Source organism: Bemisia tabaci, chromosome 2, assembly GCF_918797505.1.
Source record: "Bemisia tabaci chromosome 2, PGI_BMITA_v3".
In the NCBI taxonomy this organism is placed as follows: Eukaryota; Metazoa; Arthropoda; class Insecta; order Hemiptera; family Aleyrodidae; genus Bemisia; species Bemisia tabaci.
Window position 1 is genome coordinate 30,260,662 of NC_092794.1, and position 20,453 is coordinate 30,281,114.

Consider the following 20,453-nt stretch of genomic DNA (forward strand, 5'->3'; position numbering starts at 1 on the left):
CCCCAGCTTGAAAGACCACTCGTTGAATGCGGAAAAAGACGAGCAATTTAAAAAAACTGGTTTTGATTCAAATACAAAATTGTGCTTTTTCACTTTAGTGTGTTTAAAAGAAATTGTTTTTCTCAAAAACTGAAAAAAGCACATAAGTTAAGTTAAAAATGTAATTTTGGGATTTTGACCTCTAGAATCTTAAAGTAAGTATGCAATTTTAGACGATTTTTTGTCCAAACCGAGCCTCAATATCTTGTTTCGTTCGAAAGATATCGAGGTTCACAGGTTTTGACTTCCACCCCCCCCTTGCGCCCCCCCCCAAATTTTTTGGGGATCTGAAAATTTGGGAAAAGAAGCGATCAAGTATTAGGAACTGATAGACAAAGTTTGAATACGTTTTAGTGGGGGGGGGGGGGGCGAAAAATGTCGTTTTTGCATACGGCTCTTTGGCAACGTAGGAAAAAGTTACAAAGATATTCATGTAGGTATTTTCTACGTTCTTTCCATTGATTTACACGGTTTTCGGTTGCATTAAGTTTTACATGTGCGTTCGTTGAATCAAATAACTTTTGCGCTTGGCGCCACGGTTTTATCGAAAAAAGGAAGTTGGGTATTTTCAGACCCCAGCATGTTTTGTGAAGTCCTAATACTCTTGAAAGGTCGATTTTGGCAGTGCTCAATCTCATTTTTCAGCAAAAATATCATGCTGGCTCAGTTATCACCGAAAGTTAAAGAGCCTCCCAAAAAGGGCCTTTTTTGGCCCCTTTCTGATATCCGGGGATTCCATTCGTTTGTAGCCTAGATGAAACCTTCACTGAAAAAAAAGTATACTGCATACATATAAAGCGGAGCCGCCTTGGACCAAGTAGCCGTTGACTCAAAAAGGATCGGCAAGTGACGGATGTTTATTCCAACAGAGTTCGATTGAATCAAGTACCTACACGCGTTACCTCAAACTAGCACTCCACGTGTATTTGGAGTGAGAACACGTTTACTTAAAAATAGTAACTTCCGAGACGCGAAAATATTTACTGAAATTAAGTAATCACCTTCGGATTAAAAGGAGCACCTGTGATCTTGATCTAAGCCGTTTACTTAAAATCAGGAAACGGTTGCGTGACTGAGCGCATTTTCTGGTTACAGGCTGACGGTTTGCTTAAAATTAGTAAACGGCCCAGCGTCTGGCCGGAATAGGTTTTTCCCAGGCGCGTTTACTTACTTCTAGCCAATTGTTGTTTTAAATTTAGTGAATAGTCACATCGAGATATGCACACTGCACCCATACCATATGTTTTATTATGAATCATTAATTGCAAAAAATGGATAAATTTATCGAATTTTTGATGAAAAAAATTATTCAATTGCATTCCTGCAAGTGTCAAAAACTCCACATGCCATGATTTTGGCCTACCTATCGGGATTGGAACCTGGGACCTACAGTTTACGAATCTAACACCTTACCTACTTAGCCATTGGGGCTTATGTCTCCGTCGGGCAAATTTACATTATATAAGTCATTGACTTAGGCTCTCACCATTATTGTGATAGTGAATATGCGTGAGACCTGATGAGTTAAGTTTTTTTGAACCCGAAAAGATGAATTTGAAGCAAAACAGAAATACGCGTGTTACTGTCGTCACTTTTTTATGTTTATATTTTTTTCTTTCCCGTCTTATATTAACTTATAATCTTTTTTAAAAATATGTAATACAATCCACCTTTTTTAAAATTGTCTTTCTTCATTTTTCTTGAAGAATCTTTGAAGAATCGCTGACTTTAAAAAAAAAGAGAATAAAGAAAAAAATAAGAAAAAAGAAAAAAAATGAAACTTTTCGAAAATGTTTGTAACATAATAACTATTTATTTTTGATAACTGAGATTATTACATTTTTTTAAAATATTAACAGTCCTATTTAATTCGACTTTAATATTCAAGACTATTCTATTTCAATTAGAATATTAATAGTTCTATTCAATAGTTCTAATTAATTCACATCAGGCGGAAAAGGAAGAATGTGAGCACTATGAAAGAAACATTAATCGTTCTAATTCCTAACTTTAAAAAATAAGAATTGAAAAATAAGCTCTGAGATTATCTGGATTAAGGCATCTTTTTCCGTGGAGAGTGACAATTTATTCATAAAAAATGTTCAATCTTCGATTACCTTTATATCTTTAACCCAGTTTACATCATCACACGCGTGACGTTTTAATATTTTATTGTATAGCTGCACTTCCTTTTCGTCACACTCTCTAAAGTTGATAGGAAGGTGGTAAAGAAGTGCTGGATCCGCATCCTATTTTACAGGGAAACAAGGTGAAAAGGTAAACATCAACAATTTTGCACTCGCAAATTCTTTTCGAAAATACAGAGCAAATTTTTTTTTTTTTTCAATCCACTCCATCGTCGCGTCCACGAATCAAAGGGACCCGGAAAATCGATATTGAATAGTGTATACACTACGTAACAGCAGAGTTATTCGATTCTCTTTATCTGTCAACTTGGTGCGTGACATGCTGAAAAGTATGATTCTCTCCACATTTTTTAATGTCTTCCTAGGCCCTTGGCATAGGCATGCATTTTATTTGACCCTTTTTAATTCTGTAGGCGAGGGATCTTTCATTCAACAGGACAGGAAAAGTAAGGAAGAAAAAAAATGCGATTGTTTAGTGTGATGAAATACATTGTCCGATGAAACTGAATAATGATGCGATGCAAAAAACTCCCGGCTTCAATCTACTTATGGGGAATTATTTTAGTTGCGGACGTTGAATTCTATGCCTTAAACTGTCCATAAGTTGGTCTGCTCAGCCCACAAAATTGAACATTTTTCGAAGACTGAGTAATGTACCTTGCTCTCTATCATGCTGCAAATTTTTGTTGAAAACCATTATGTACAATGCAAGATACAGGTCAAAGAAGGGCGTTGCGGACGTTACAAAAAAAGCCTCTCTTTTTTGAGGACCTTACTTTGACTTCAATTTTTATAGAAACTATTTAATTCATCTAAATTCTGAATAGCCCTGGTAACGCCTCATTGAGTTTACTTTTCAAAGAAGGATCCATCTCAAATAAAATTTATATGATTTTTTTGAGATATTGCCACTTTTATGGCGTTGCGGACGTTACAAGGTTTTGTTGCGGACGTTACAGCCATAGATATTTGTACCTAAAATAGGCTGTAACTCTTGCACGTTATGAAGTTATTGAATTAAAAGGTAACAGCATGAATTCGGAAAGTCAATTCAACCCCTTTAGTTTTCATTTACAGAGATTTCAAAAAAGAAGAGCACCACAGAAAGAGAATTCACGATCCAACACTGCGAGGCCAACGACGCACCTTGACTAGATCGTGTATTGTGAATGTAGAAAGCTATTTGAACGAATTTAAGTTTTTTGACCTGCCTAGTATCAGATTCTTGAAGAAAAGTGCTACGGAATTATTTAAGCGAAGAAAGGAAAAATTCTGTCGAGCTCCTAGAAGATAAAGTCGATTTAAAGGTATTTGGGTTCTAAAATACCCAAATCACCGTTAGTGTAGGTAAATCCCGTTATATAATTGAAAAGATTTTGACTCGATGTAAATGCATTTGCATTAAATATGTCTTGATTATGCTATTTTAAACGTTTTTCTATGCAAAGAAGTTCAACCATGCATGTCCATGCTTTATTCATTCATGAATTGAAAGTAAGAAATCTACATCCCGAAAATCTACCGATTTGCCGTAAAAAATCGCAGGAACTTGATATACCAGGTCGATGTACCGACTCGTTGAATTTACGAATCAATTTCGTGAGTGAAAATATGTAACAGTCAATATGCCATACTTAGTCATTTTGGGTGCATTTTTTTGTATGAAACAATAATAAGTCATTTCAATCCCGAAAAACCATAAATTTTCCGTATAAACTCGAAAAAATCGAAATGTGTCGACTCCCTGACGTGAAAATTAGATTCTACGTGTAAAAATGTCTATGTATCGATATGCTAAACAGGAACCATATGTAGACACAGTCAGAAGTCTGCGGCAACATCAATTCAACAGAAAAACGGCAAGAATTAGAGCGGATTTTAGCCGCTTTGCCCGTCTCTCTTCGTTATTTACGAACCGTTCCCATACTCACCTCAAAATTTTACTCAGAGCCTTGTGTTATTATCAGCTTCCCTTTAAACCCCAGTTCGATGGTCGAATCGGCTGCCCAAATAGCAGTAAGCCATTTTGGATGGGTTCTATGAAAAATTCGTGATATTATCGACTCTCAGGAAATCACCCCGGCATGGCAAAAATTGGTGGTATAAATGTTCGAGTGCTTAAATTAATCGTATTAGAGAAACTAAGGCATTAAACTACGAAGTCAATTTCTTTTTAATAATATAACGAGATTCACTACCGATGATTTAGCTATTATAGCCCCAGAATACTTTTAAAGCGCCTTTACGTTCAAGAATCTCGACGGTTTTTTTTTTTTTTTTTTTTTCTTTGGCTTAAACGACTTAAGAGACACTGTAGTTAAAAATATAAAGATTTTTCGAATTGGACATATAAAAAATGTTTAACTCGTTCAGGCACACCGTGTATTGTATAGAGTACTGCTGCTATTTGACCCTTGTCTTCACGTCAAAACTCTTACAAAGAAGCCTCTTACAAGGGGCGAATTTTCCGTAATTTCTCTCAATTTTTCTCCGTTATATAATTGAATTGCTCGTCAAATTTTAAGGTCAATTATATTTAGTTGTAATTTATACATTTCTTTTTTCCCCTTCATTTTATTTTTTTTTATGGAGAAATCGAGGTTTCGTTGATTTCTTCGGATTTCGAATACTGTAACTTCTCTTCTATTCGGCAGATTTTTATGAATGAGGCCTCTTTTTATTCGTGTTTTAACGGAGAGTAAAGAAAAAATTGCTAAAAACACGCGAAACAATTATTTTTAAAAATCTGACGAATCCTAGCGTGACGGTGAAATCGTTAATCAAGCGTAAGTAATAGGGTCCCGACGGTCGCCTCGCCGGGAGCCGAGCTATTATGTTTTTCGAGAAGCCGACACTAGGGTCAGGCGCGCGGGGAAGAGAGGGGTAGGTAGATTTCTATATGTGCGCAAGTAGCTTCCTGTATGAGCCACGTTTAGCAAATGGTCTAATAAGTCTCGAGGCTCATTACAGATTAAACATACGGCTGCCTTGGCTGGCCCTGGCTATCAGAGCAGTGGTACCAAATTTTAAAAGCATAACAGGGATGTGGCGATCCGTCAGAGCAACTTTTTTAACAAAACGGAGGAGTGAAATTCTCATTCGAAGAGTGCCGAACTGCTCAGCCATCCTCAAATCAGTTCGTTAGTTTCTGCTTATATGAGGACATATATGTAACAATGGCGGTTGCTGACAGTCGTCATTTTTAGGGCAAACGCTTTTTCGAAATCTAGAGCCTCCAAGCATGCCTGTGCAAAGTTTCGGCCTTCAAGCACAATTTGTCGGCGAGATATAAACTGAAAAACATGTTACTTGTAAAAACAGCGGATGTGAGAATCCACTGTTTTCCCCGGCCGGCGCGGCAGGACACTGTGATGATTCGAACCCACTCGCGATAACTGCCCGCCCACCGGCCATGGGCTGTAGCTGACCCTCAAATTATACATATCGGGACTGTCTCACCAGAATTGTTGAATTTTTAACTGATTTTAGAATTTGTTCCTTGTTTTTGTCGTAAAAGTTACAAACGGTTTAGTTTCTTCTTCAATTTTGTTAAATGACTCAACATTGACTTACTTTTGGTTCATTTCAATCGTTTCACCAGCCTTACCCTTCCTGAAAACATTGTTTCATGCATAAAAAAGTGTTTGCAGTAAAAATAGCGGATGTCACATTTTTTCTCAAATCGCCGTTACTCATTCAATTTTTCACCTACATATATCGTAAAACGTGTGTTTTTTACAGGAAGAGTTGCTCTTCATGAAAATCTTTATAAGAATCATCTTGGCTCTACGTGCGGAAAAGTGCAAAGCTTCAAAAAGTTCAAACGCGATTTTCTCACAATGTAAAAACTCAACATCCGCTATTGTTACAGATAAGTCCTCATATAGCGTATTTTAAATTTGCACGGAGATTTCTTAGGTTTTTTTTTTAAAAAAAAAAAAAAAAACCAAGTAACGTAGACTCTTGGTATTTATTGCACATAAACTAGAAAGCCCCAGAATGAAAAAAAAACTTTAAATCATAATTATTGACGGATCAGTAAACTTTTTACACGCTTTGGAAAATCTCAGAAGTTCGCGGTAGTCACCTTCCGGTAAGGAACTAGGGGACTCAGTTATTGTATCGAGTGGGGGGTCGAAACGATCGCAAAGGCGGCATACTAGGTGTACGCGCCAAAAACCAGCGGAAAGAGCACCTCCTTTGTTTTTCCTAACTTAATTTTTTGGTCGTGACATGAACGTTTTCTTCAAAAATTAGCTTAAAAAAGGCGCATTTTTGCTGATTTTAGAAGAAACTTTGCTTCATACCTCCAATTACGATAATCTGAGAAAAAACTGTTATGCTCATTAAAAGAGCGTGAAATTTACTTCTAGAGAACATATGTCAATAGTTCCTAAAATTGATTTAATCCTTTGAAACAGCAGTTTATTAGCTCCGCCCTTAAAATTTGATTTTTTCGACCACTTTCCTTTGAATCACGAAAAAAAGAGAAAAAACCCCTAGAAACGTGACCCGAACTGTGTAGAAAGGTGGCAAAATAGTGCCGGGTCCACACTATTGGCATTTTTGTTGCTGCGTTAATACTGCTAATTCCGTCGAGACAGCGTTCCAAAGTTGCTGTCACTGATCCATGAAAAATTCTTATTTTAAAGCGTCCAGCCCACGTACAAACTGGGGCTCTCAAACTGGCACTATTTCTTCTATTTCTCAGCCATTTTTGCACGGAATGCCTTGAAAATTTCAAGATCTGATCTAGGATGTATCCCGAACCCATCGGTTACCCTCAAAGATCGTCGGCCCGACGATCTTTGAAAGGCAACAGTCAACAGTTCCATCGATGAGGCTCTTAGAGGCATCTAGTTTGTAGGTGGGCTGGACGTTTATCAAGTTTCCTAATTAAAAAACGAACCTATCGTAGCCAACAAAACATATTTTTATGGGGTTCAGATGCAATTTCATGATAAGATAAGTCTTCTGTAAAAGTTTCACACAGAGTGCAAGTATGGCTATAACGAAACAGCGTTGCAAAGTTTATATATTTGAGCTTTAAAAATGTTTATAATTTTAAGTTCCCTGTTTGAAAAGCGACTATCGTGGATATTTCATTACAATTTTAGGTAAGAAATCAATCATTTATGTTATTTCTAGATGTTGTGGTTGAGCAAGGATATTTTGACTGGTAAAGTGACTGCGTTGCCAAGCTTACAATTTTGAACTCTACAAATAATATTTTTTTTAAAATTAAAGACAACTTTATTAGGTATCATATACTTATCAACGCATTAATCAAGGGTTGATGACAGTCTAAGGGGACAATTGATTTTGGCAAAAATACTGGTGCCAAGTTTATTTATAATATTTTTCAAAAAATAAATGATGAAATTATCTTAAAAGAAACACGATTTCAATAATTATTTGATGTTTCAACTTTTTTCCCTGCTATATATTGAACTTTTAGGATCTATAAATGAAAAAAATAATATATAAGCCGGAATAATACTTTTCGATTTAGTGACGCAACAGTGCATCAATAATTTTATCTATTTTTTAAATTTTTTTCTTTTATAATTTATTTAATTGTCGGTTTTTTTATTTATTTATTTATTTTCTTTATTATTTATTTAAATTTAGTAACACCTAGTATTCTTACGCTCAAGATACTCCGTTCTGCAAGTCACAGTGGATGTATTGTCTAAAACCCCAAAAAACCCAAAAACTTGGGTAAAGAGACTCCGGGCAAGTCACCATCCTCTTGCCAAAAACCTCCAAAAGCTCTTCTTTGTTCCCCTCTTCAGTGGAAAAAGAAAATATCACACTACGACAGTTTCCATTTCTGTCATAGAGTAATCCAAGCGGACCTAAGAACGGAACCCTTAGTTGTTTACACATTTACCTATTTAACAAGATCTCCAGGAGGTCACAGACAAGCTGGCAGCCCCTCATCGGACCAAAACGCACACCGTACCATTTTTTCCTTGTAGGTATGTGCCTCCAAAATACATGAAATGACTCTCCTCGAGGGGCGGGCAAGTTTGATTGAAATTCACGTTGTCCTCTGAAAATGAGCTAAAATTTTTACCTTGAAGAAGAAGAAAATCGAGTTATCATTTTCTTCCATACCCGGTAGGTATGCCTATGAGAGGCACCAGGAACGCCTTCCAAAATTATTGATGCAACCCGCACGACTCCGAAGTCAGCGGAAACTTTCTTGAAGCGTCTCCTAAGATTTTCCCTACGCAATAATCCCCTTCAAACATGAATGATGCAACAAGCGCGTCCTGTATGACCGCGAAAGCTCCTCAGGTGAGTAGTCTTTTGGTCTGGTCAGAAAAATATTCGAACTTTATTTTTCGTCTTCTCTTCTCATTTCCCGCATTGACGGAGGGGAAATTTTTTGGAAAGCATGACGCGCCCGGCCCAATACGTAAAAACAAGTGCGAATAGAATGTGGCCTTCCATTATGAATGATCGTTAAGGAATACTTGTACAACAAATACGGTACTGTTTATTTGGAAGTGTACGAAGCCTCCTCGTAGTCATTATTGACTTTTTCCATTCTGACCCCGTACTATCAGTTCGGAAATTGGCCTCATTCTCAGTGAGCCCGAACATCTGTTTCCTAAATATTTTTAGCAGTCTATCTACAGGTTGATCCTCAGTGAGAGCATTGGGCCGGGCGCGTCATGCTTTCCAAAAAATTTCCCCTCCGTCAATGCGGGAAATGAGAAGAGAAGACGAAAAATAAAGTTTGAATATTTTTCTGACCAGATCAAAAGACTACTCACCTGGGGAGCTTTCGCGGTCATACAGGACGCGCTTGTTGCATCATTCATGTTTGAAGGGGATTATTGCGTAGGGAAAATCTTAGGAGACGCTTCAAGAAAGTTTCCGCTGACTTCGGAGTCGTGCGGGTTGCATCAATAATTTTGGAAGGCGTTCCTGGTGCCTCTCATAGGCATACCTACCGGGTATGGAAGAAAATGATAACTCGATTTTCTTCTTCTTCAAGGTAAAAATTTTAGCTCATTTTCAGAGGACAACGTGAATTTCAATCAAACTTGCCCGCCCCTCGAGGAGAGTCATTTCATGTATTTTGGAGGCACATACCTACAAGGAAAAAATGGTACGGTGTGCGTTTTGGTCCGATGAGGGGCTGCCAGCTTGTCTGTGACCTCCTGGAGATCTTGTTAAATAGGTAAATGTGTAAACAACTAAGGATTCCGTTCTTAGGTCCGCTTGGATTACTCTATGACAGAAATGGAAACTGTCGTAGTGTGATATTTTCTTTTTCCACTGAAGAGGGGAACAAAGAAGAGCTTTTGGAGGTTTTTGGCAAGAGGATGGTGACTTGCCCGGAGTCTCTTTACCCAAGTTTTTGGGTTTTTTGGGGTTTATATCATCTAATTTTTGCAAGAAGACTGTTATTTTACGAAATGAAGTCCCTTTACTTGTGAATGAATTGGATTACATTTTGCAATAAGGAACCATTACCTCTGGCTCTTCCATAAAAGCACATATCTGCATTGGGGAACCAATAGCATGTATTCTGTTTCTAAAATGGACCAGAAATAGTGGTTCCTAATTGCAAAATGTAATCCATTTAATGCTTATAGCTATGAAGTGGATATCTCCTTGCTGTGTAGCAAAGTTTCTCGGATCCGTCTTATTTTTTTACACCTTTGAGTGTCATTTTTAATTAATCAGTTCAAAGCTATTTCGACGATTAATCATTGATTGTTAGATCGAAGAAGAAATTTTCTTCGGAAAACTACGGGTGTTTGGGGGGTCCGAAAATTCTGGTAAAAATTCATGAAGCTCAGAATGATGCACTTTATTAGAAAATGAATTAAAAAAAATAGGTGCAACAGACCCATTAGGTAATATTTTCATTATTCTTGTTGACATTTGAGGTACCGCCATCTTGGTGCACTCGCTTCGGCCTCCATGACCGAGAACCAATCAGAATTGGATTTTTTTTAGGCCACTTTCAGCCCTACCCTGGCCCAACCAAACGTGAGTTGTCTTAACTCTGGGTATAAAGGGACTCTAGCGCTCTACAGGGTGAGCGAAAAGTCCCCGACCCCCCCTCTAACTTTTGAACGAATTGAGCTAAGGAAATGAAACTTTGGGAATGTTCCTATCTCAAAGGGGACCATCTTTTGAGGGGGTCAAAATTTTGGTCCCCCCCTCAGGGGGGGACAGGGGCCCCCCAACTTTTTTTTTCAAATAGCAACCCCTATCTTGTGATACCTCATTCAAAAGAGCATAAAAAATCAAGAATTTTGGCGCAAACCGCAGATCAATATCTCAATTTTTGACCGAGTTATGATAGGTCAAAGGTCAAATTTGACCTATTTTCAAAAAATCATAACTCCGGTTCAAATTATCTTAAAGAAAAAAATAAAACGGGAAAATTTACCAAATTTTGTTCGCTTTTACGTAAAAATTGCAGAAATCACTTCGATTTAATTTTAAGGGGGGCCTCGGACCCCCAAATACGTCAATTCAAAGGTCATTCAATTTTCCTGCGAAATAAGCCAATTTCCTCTGGATTTGCCTCCACATCATTAATATAAACTTCGAAGGATTCTGCCTTTTTCTATTTCACTCGAGGGGAAGTGTCCCCTCCCGGACTCTCTTCCCCACCCGGTGACTGACGCTGCGCTGCTGTGCTGAACGGTTCAGCCTGAACCTTTCCCCTACGTCTGACCGTTCCCCACTCCTCTGTCAATCGAACCATGCCACCGCTTTTACGTATTGTCGCTCGCCCGCCCAGGTACCTACCGGCCAGCGGTCATTTGATGATAAATCTCGCTCATGCTCCTACGCAGCTACGCAATGATTACGCCAGCGAATTACCTTCCAAATAATTAGAATTTCTTCGATAATAGTTTTCTTTATTTATTCGACGGTATTTTTTCTCTGTTCTACTGTGATTTCCTTGGTTCTCTACTGTGTTTGACTGTGTTGAAATTTATATTAATACTCACACGGAGAAAAAAACTTCGTGCATGGGACCCGACGTTGAGATTATATGAATCTCTTAAAACTTGAGGTCCAGCTGCCGAAATTCGGGTCGGAAATCTGAAACACTTCGGTATGTGCCGAGTACTTCAGATGTGTGACCTGAAACCTTCGGTATATACCGAACTACTTCAATTGTCTGACCCGAACTTCGGCAGATGGACCTTAACTTTTCGGATGCGTGATCCGAAAACTTCAGAGATCCATATGATCTCAGCTTCGGGTTCCATGCACAAAATTTTTTTCTCCGTGTTTCCTTTTAGGGGACGCAACTAAAATTTCAGTAAATTTTTTCAGAAAAGTAAAAAAGTGGCTAACAATGGTTCCTCACCTTCTCGTGGTGTTGGCTGTTTTACTAAGTGGGAACCGTCCATAAGATATAGTCTATTTCTTGCCCTGCCATTATTATTCTACAAGTTAATTGTGGAATGAGAATTTCATAATGTTTTCTATGAAATCTTCAAAATATAGTGATAAAAAATTTGCAACTACTACAAAATCGGCTCGCGAAGCGAGCCGAATGTCACTCGCGCAGCGAGTGACCGGGGGTCCAGGGGGCGTAGCCCCCGGCTACGCGTGACGGGCGCGCGAAGCGCGCCCAGAACGGCTAGTTATCTCAGTAAGGTCAATATCAGTTCAACATTACGTTGGCAAGTCCCCAAATTTCGGGATAAGTTAAAAAAACGAAATTTAAACGGTCAAATTTAATCACCTTAAATTTCGTTTTTTTAACTTTTCCCGAAATTTGGGGACTTGCCAACGTAATGTTGAACTGATATTGACCTTACTGAGATAATGTGGAGGCAAATCCAGAGGAAATTGGCTTATTTCGCAGGAAAATTGAATGACCTTTGAATTGACGTATTTGGGGGTCCGAGGCCCCCCTTAAAATTAAATCGAAGTGATTTCTGCAATTTTTACGTAAAAGCGAACAAAATTTGGTAAATTTTCCCGTTTTATTTTTTTCTTTAAGATAATTTGAACCGGAGTTATGATTTTTTGAAAATAGGTCAAATTTGACCTTTGACCTATCATAACTCGGTCAAAAATTGAGATATTGATCTGCGGTTTGCGCCAAAATTCTTGATTTTTTATGCTCTTTTGAATGAGGTATCACAAGATAGGGGTTGCTATTTGAAAAAAAAAAGTTGGGGGGCCCCTGTCCCCCCCTGAGGGGGGGACCAAAATTTTGACCCCCTCAAAAGATGGTCCCCTTTGAGATAGGAACATTCCCAAAGTTTCATTTCCTTAGCTCAATTCGTTCAAAAGTTAGAGGGGGGGTCGGGGACTTTTCGCTCACCCTGTATGCTCGCGCTCAGCGCTCCCCACTCCCGACTCGGCCATGGACCAAGAGAATAAATAAGGACCCCCAACTCCGGTTAGCGCTGACATCAGCGCTCCCTGGCAGAGGGTGTAGTGAACTAAACCGACGACTGGGTCCTCCTGTTTATATTTCCATGCACCATCTATTCAGGCTTATCACTCAGTAGTGCTCATAGAAGTTTCTAGATCCTCGTATCCTCGTGGTCGCCCTGCAGTTTTGAAGAGTTTAGTGTGAAAAGCTTCCCATTTTCATTTCAATCTTCGTCAGTCTTCGGGTACTTAAACTGGTAATAATGTGAAGTGTTTTTTCTAACCGTTTTACTCAGCAGCAACTGCTGTTGAGAAAGCCAAAGGAAGTGTGTATGTAGTGTGCAGCAGGAATCAGGATTGTACTTTTAGCCGAAGGCGCTTCTCTGTTAAGTGAAATCTTTTTAGTGAGAAACAGTGTTGTACTGATAAAAATCAACTGATGCCGCAATCAGACGCTGAATTTAGCAGCTGAATGTGGAAGTCAACAGTCATTGCCCAACGGCTGAAATATAGCAAATTCGAGTTATTTTCATCCAGATGTGTATTGAATCTACTCCAATAGTTCAGACAAATTCAAAATTGGTCCGATGGTTGCTGAGAATCGTTGCTGAATTTTGTGCGTCACGCGCAAAATTCAGGCATCGGGCCGATTAGAGTACCTATAGCGAGAGTATGGACAGATCGCTTCATGGAGGGCTTAGGGCCCAAATGTGCAGCCATCCTTCTAACAAACTTCTAACGCACGAAATTTCACTGCCAGTCTGCAGATTCCAATTCTAACCATGATGGCAAAGAATGTACAGAAATGAGCGTTCTTCCGCGAAATGGAGTAAATTTATGCAAAAACTGAGTCAAACACGTGCTTAATAAACGACGGTTCGTAACAATAGTATTAGTAAATCGTTCTGGATAATTGAAATTCATAGGTTGGCTGCATTTCTGGGCCCTAACTTTATTCACAGAAGCATCGGTGAAGGCCTGATGGATTTTCGGAGTTTCACATCTGGGGGCTTTAGTAGAAGAGCCCCACCATGGCAAAATTGTCAATCAACTTCCGAGACACCCAGTGGACGCTCCGGTCCGACCCCCTCCCCTCCACACTCCCTCGCGCGATTTACGTACCCTATTGCCGTGCTGCCAAAACCCCTAAAATCAACAATCAAGCCAACGAACCAAAATAAAGTAACCAAACCTAACCTAACCTAACCTAACCTAACCTAACCTAACCTAACCTATACCCTAACAAGAAAAACACGAAAAATACAAAATGAAAATAAACAACAATAAGAAAACGGAAAAGAAAAACCAAAATGACAAACTCATCGAATGACCATTTTCACAAAACCGAGAATTATGTAATAGATTCCGCTTTTGTAAATAACGAACACCTGATAAGCGCAACCTGCGCTTATCAGGATCCTAAGAGCCAGCCTTGCATTTGGTTACATACCTCAAGGGTGGAGGGAGGTCAGAGTGGTCTTTCTGCCCAAGCATGGCCGGAAGAACTTCGACCAGGCCAAGGCATATAGGCCTATCTGTCTTTCTTCATTCATAACTAAAACACTGGAAAGGCTAGTTGACAGAAGGATGTGTGAGGGGCTACTGAGGGTAGCACCATTGCACAGCCACCAACATGCCTACCAGATTGGGAAGTCCACGGAGACAGCACTGAATTCCCTTGTTGAGCAAATCGAACGAGCTATGAAGAGCAAGGAAGTAGCATTAGCTGTTTTTCTCGACATCGAAGGAGCGTTCGACAACACATCCATTGATGCGATATTAAACTCTGCCAGGACAAAAGGGCTGAACAACACCACATACAGATGGGTAGAGGCCCTCCTTAGAGGTCGTCATGTAAATGCAGACTTGTTTGGAGAATCGAGAAGGGTTCGCGCAACCAGGGGCTGCCCACAAGGGGGAGTCATCTCTCCCAAATTGTGGAACCTGGTAGCAGATGAACTTCTGGTTCGTCTAAATGAGGCTGGATACTATGCGCAAGCATATGCAGATGACTTCGTTATACTGATAAGAGGAAAACACTGCAACGACCTCTCAGACCTAATGAGCGGAGCTCTCAGGATCGTGGAGGAGTGGTGCAGAGATAAGAACCTCAGGGTGAATCCTACGAAGACGACATTGGTCCCATTCACAAGGAAATACAACCTAGGTAACATCCAAGCTCCAAGCATTTTTGGAAGTGAAATTAAGGTGGCTGACACAGTCAAATATCTAGGTGTCTACCTAGATAAAAGAATGAACTGGAACCAGCACCTAGAGCACATCATAAACCGAGCAAAAAGGGCCATGAATTTGGCCAGAAGGTCGGTTGGCAAGAGGTGGGGGCTGAAACCGGCGATAACCAAATGGGTCTATACGTCGATAGTAAGACCCATCATAACATATGCAGCATGCATATGGTGGGAAAAAACGGAGCAAAAGGGAGCTCGGAATAAGCTGGACTCGCTGCAAAGACTGGCATGCTTGTACACGACAGGAGCAGTGAGAACAACTCCAACAGCGGCAATGGAGGTGATGCTAGGCCTGCCACCCCTGCACCTAGCAGTGAAGGGGGAGGCAGTAGCAGGAGCCTTTAGGCTGAAAACCAACAGCTTAGATGGCAAACTGCGGCCAAGACACCAGTCACTCTGTGAGAGTCCAAGCTTCCCTCCGGCTTTACACATGGTCTCTGATCAAATGAAAACAACGTACAACTTCGACATTCCATACAGGCTCCGCATCAGCGAAGGCGAGGGGAACCAGAAAATGGTAGACGATGCCCTGGCTGCCTCGGAAGTTAGCTACTTCACTGACGGATCTAAGTCAGGAGATAAGACAGGAGCAGCGGTGTACGGAAACAAAAACTGCAAACTGAAGGCGAGTCTCGGCAGGAGCACCACGGTGAACCAGGCGGAGCTATACGCCATAATGATGGCAGCGAATAACGCTATAGACAAAGGCTGGAGAGACAAAAGGATCACCTTTTTCTCGGACAGCCAAGCAACTCTAAAAGCGGTATCAAACTTCAAGGTCAATTCAAAATTGACCATGGAGGGCATACAGAGGCTCACAAGACTGGCCAACGACAACCACGTCACATTGGTGTGGGTTCGTGGGCACACAGGTGTGAGGGGGAACGAAACTGCTGACCGCTTAGCTAAGGAGGCATCAGAGGAAAATTACATCGGACCAGAACCAGTGTTTGGACTGACCAAAAAAGGATTCAGAACAACAGTGAGGGACTGGGTGATGGAAGAGGCGAACAAAGAGTGGCAGAATGCCGAAGGCATGAGACATTCCAAGCAAATGCTGGAAGGCTACTCAAGGAAAATGACTGCAAACCTGTTGCATCGTAGCAGGGAGCAGCTAGGTATACTGTCGGGATTACTGACAGGACACAATCTCCTGCGGAAACACATGCACAGGATGGGTATCTTCAAGGATGAACCAAAGTGTAGGCTGTGTGAGGTAGAAGAGGAAACTGCAGAGCATATCATCTTCGACTGTGAAGCTCTGGAAAAGAAAAGACAGGACATCCGAGGAGATAACTCCTGGGATGACTGTCTAGCACCTGAGTTAGTTGCGGGCACTCTCCTCCAACTTGTTGAAGGGGAGGGCTTCTGGGACTAACCAGGAACCAACAACTGGGCACAATAGATCGAGAGGTCGCAGTGCATGGGGCAACCCACCAGAAAAAGGAAAAAAAAAAAAAAAAAAAAAAAAAATAACGAACAGCCTCCTCCTCGGAATTCACCTCTTGACACAAACGAAACATGACGCACGCACAATGAAATCAGAACTAACGCAAGTGTGACGGGCAGTTACTGAATAGACTCCGCCGCTCTGAACTTTGACCGAACATCACACCACCGACCTCACACATTCTTCCTCCCTCCCCACCCATCATTTTCCGGCTGCAGTTTGTTTACCCGTTTTGCAACCGCACTCAACCAGCCGTCCACCTGAAGCGTCCACCGGGTGTCTCGAACGAAAGTTGATCGACAATATTGCCGTGGTGGGGCTCTTCTACTAAAGACCCCACATGGGGCCATACTCTCGCTATACAGGTACTCTAGGGCCGATGACTTCCACATTCAGTTCCCACATTCAGCGTGTGATTGCGGTGTCTGTGTCACAAAATCAAAGATACTTGACTTCAAGCATTACCTTTAATTTGATTATTAGCAAGTCTCTTTGATTCTGCGTCAGAAGTTGACTGAATCATCTTTGCTCGTGTTTTGATAAGATACTTCAAATCAAAGTCTTTCGCATTGACCTCTGCAGAAGGTATGTATCTATACTATTTCATTAGTTTGCGAAAGTAAAGTGTATTAAAGTATCTAAACAATTAAATAAATCGTAGATAATCAAAGAACATTGCATGGAATAACATACTATAGAGGTAGGATCGTGGACCATTGTGGCGTTAGTTCACCGCACCCTCTGCCAGGTTCGTTGCAAGCGCGCGGTAACGGTTTTTAACACAGGTTTCAATAGGGAGTTGGGACTTTGGGAGTTCTTATTTATTCTCTTGGTCCATGACTCGGCTCCGTTCGTCGGCTAGGTCCACACACATTGAATCAGCCAAGTAGGCCGGTAATAAGTCTGAAATTGAGTCCATATATGAATATTATGCAGGTGAAACATACATTAAAGGATTCATTATGGCTTTGAATATCTAATTATAGCAAAATTTGCAAAAACTAATATAGATGGAATTAATAAAAGTCGAAAAAACACAAGCAGTGTTGTTGATTTCTCCATAAGCCACCGTGTTAGAAATGTCGGTTTGGTTCACACTTTGTATAAGTCAGAAATTAAATCCCTGTATGAATAAAATCCAGGAGTAACATACATGAATGGATTCATTATGGCTTTGACTATCTATTTATAGCAAAATTTACACAAATTAATATCGATTGACTTAAAAAATGTCGAAAAAACACAAGCAGTCGTTGCTTTTCCCGTAAGCCGCCGTGATAAGAAATGCTTGTCGGTTCACACTTGGTTTAAGTCTCAATTTACTTCCTTTTTGGAATATTATTCAAGAGTATGATATACATTAATGGATTCACTATGGCTTTAACTACCCATTTGCAGCAAAATTTGCAAAAATTAATGATGATTGAATTAAAAATGTCGAAAAAACACAAGTAGTTCTTGATTTCTCCATAAGCCACAATGATGATAAGTGCCGTCGGGTTCACACTTGGTTCACCCTTTTCGGGGCACAAGCTGCTCGGAAAGGCCCGTTAATGGATTGACTTCATCGGCGCTCCAGTACATTGCGACTCTATTGTACTCTATGTTCCGCTCGTGAGTTGCTGACTGCAGAAAGCACTAGCACTGTCACTCTACCGTGTGTATGTGTTAGTAAATTCGGGTTAACGATTTTTGGGACTTGATCAAAGCTACAGCCTAAACGGTAAAAGTAAACCCCTACTCATATATAATTTTTAGAATCCTCATAACTTCCGGATGTTCCCTCGAAATAACCATAATTTCATTCCAGAATAGTGTAAGCGAGAAATTCAATGATAAGCAACGGCAGGTCGGGTCGCCCATTGTACCCAAAAAGCAGTTTAGAGACGATTTCTCTCTTACGATTCCTTGAATCTAAGTGAAACTTTCAAGCGCACTAGACGAAAACATAACAATTCTTTTGATATAACATTATATCTAACATTATATATATAGGGCTCTGATGTCTCGTATTCTCCATAGCTTTGACAGAACGTGAAAATGGTCAAAGTGGATACTTTTTGCTATATTTTAGGCACATATGCGTAATTATCTCTTTTAATAAATCATCAACTTCCTTGAAACTCTCCAGTTCGTTAGACGGAACTGAGACGCATCCTTATAGACACCAAAATTTCTAAAATCCGTCGCTCCGTTGCTTTTAAAAGTTTACGGGACCGCAACTAAAAACCCAAATAAGCCAAATTCGTGTAACTATGGTGTCGTTGCCTCGACCGCGCTGTGCTGTGTTGCCAATTGTTGAAGGATAGGTTACTTGCCTGGTTGTGGCTACCGCCATTCATGATTATGCAAATTCGTAACTACGACCTATACTCGAGGCTCATTACATGGTCTGTGGTGCAGGTCTGACATCAGGAGAAAACGCAAAAGAATGCATTTCCTTCGTAAAATACACTAAGTAATAGGCCGCTTGACGTGACATTCTGGTCAATTTTTACATCCTGGGAATTCAGGTAAGAACTATGCCTTTTTAGTTTGTTGTATGGACTGGAAAGAGCTGTTACGTAAGCTAATATGAAAGTTACACCCCAGTTTCTTGAACGTTAGGCCTAGCCGCGGTGATTCATTAAATGGTTTCCCTCTTTGGACTCTTGGGGACGAGTTTTCTTTAGAACTTGACATCGTATAGGAAAAAGATTCTCTGAATATTTTCATTTACATGTATTAAAAGTGAATAAAACGTTCTCAAATCGAAAATAATTACGAGAAACCGCGCGGTTTTTCGTTTTCATCAAGTTTTATTCATGGGAAATTTTAAAAAATCCAAAGCAAAGTGGGTCAATCATGGGCGTAGCTAGGGGGGTCCTGGGGGGCCTGCCCCCTCGTGCCCCCCCCCCAGAAAAACGGGATCCTCCATCCCTGCCCCACCCCCCGCTCTCTTCACCACGAGAGGTGGTCCCATGCCCCCCCCCCCCCCAGAGAAATTTCCTAGCTACGCCCCTGGGTCAATAAAGGCAACAGAGGACCGCAAGGCACCTCAATATTCATTGAAGTTCCATTAAAGGCCAGGAACGGATAGTATGCAAAAAGTACATAAAAACCGTTTCATGTAAGAGTGATAATAGTCGAAAAGTTGACGAAAATAATTATTTCTCAATGCCAGGATTCTGGGTCTGAGGTACTGCTTCATCTTTGTTCGGGCTCTGCTCGGTAAAATATTTATCATAGAGTCTACCCACGACTTGTACTTTGAAAATATATAACATTTAGCAAAATCAATAATTTCCATTTTCTTACCACTGACTGTGCAAAGTGTGAGTGAAGTAGGTAGTTCTATTTTGACCCCATAGTGCAATAAAACGTATTTGAAAATTATTTGGAAAACAATTAGCAATGCTTAAAATGTTCACGCAGCGACTTCCCTCAGCATGGTCGTGTAATCGGAGAGTATGCGAGATTGATAATTTCTTACCCGCGTTGTTGACCAGTATATGTACTTTTTCCTCTGTTGCCAAAATCTGATTCGCACATTCGCGAACAGATTTAAAAGACGCCAGATCCAGCTTTCTGACTATCACTTGTCCAGGGTTTCCAAATTGCGCCGCCTTTTTGATTATGATATCCGCTGCTTTTTGAGCTTTTTCTAGGTCCCGGCAAGCCATAATCACCCGAGCGCCTAAAAAAGTCAATCGAATTTCAACTACTCACTCAACCAACTAGGAAGCAAGTGGGAGCAAATAAAAACTAAACAAGGGGTCGGTTCCAACGGACGTTGGAGAGCGTTCGCCGTACGAACTTTTTCATTTTTACTAGGAATTAATTGAATTACATTCGACGTTCATAAATCTTCATTTCCTCCCAAATTTAGCAAAAAGAACAAATTGATACAAACAGCAATGACATGAAAATGGCATGTGTCCAACATTCCAGTTATGCGGCACGCTTTTCCAACAAATTCGTGTCGAATTTGTCTCCTCGTTTTTTTCATAAAATTACTAATAAAAAAGAAACAAGCAGTGAACTCCAACACCAGTGTGTTGATAAGGCGCGTCATTAACTCGCACATATCAACCCCTTTAGTTTTCATTTACAGAGATTTCAAAATAGAAGAGCACCACAGAAAGAGAATTCACGATCCAACACTGCGAGGTCAACGACGCACCTTGACTAGATCGTGTATTGTGAATGTAG

At 40.3% G+C, this 20,453-nt stretch overlaps 1 protein-coding gene across 2 annotated transcripts in view; it reads right to left on the bottom strand.

Annotated features, from left to right (window-relative positions):
• Nucleotides 1-20,453, bottom strand: part of LOC109031595 (retinol dehydrogenase 12) — a 99,706-nt gene that overhangs the window by 55,830 nt on the left and 23,423 nt on the right. For both annotated transcript variants that reach the window (XM_072297117.1, XM_072297118.1), the window contains one exon: nt 19,735-19,938. In XM_072297117.1, the coding sequence (XP_072153218.1) occupies nt 19,735-19,938 (204 nt within the window). The remainder of the gene's footprint in view (nt 1-19,734; nt 19,939-20,453) is intronic.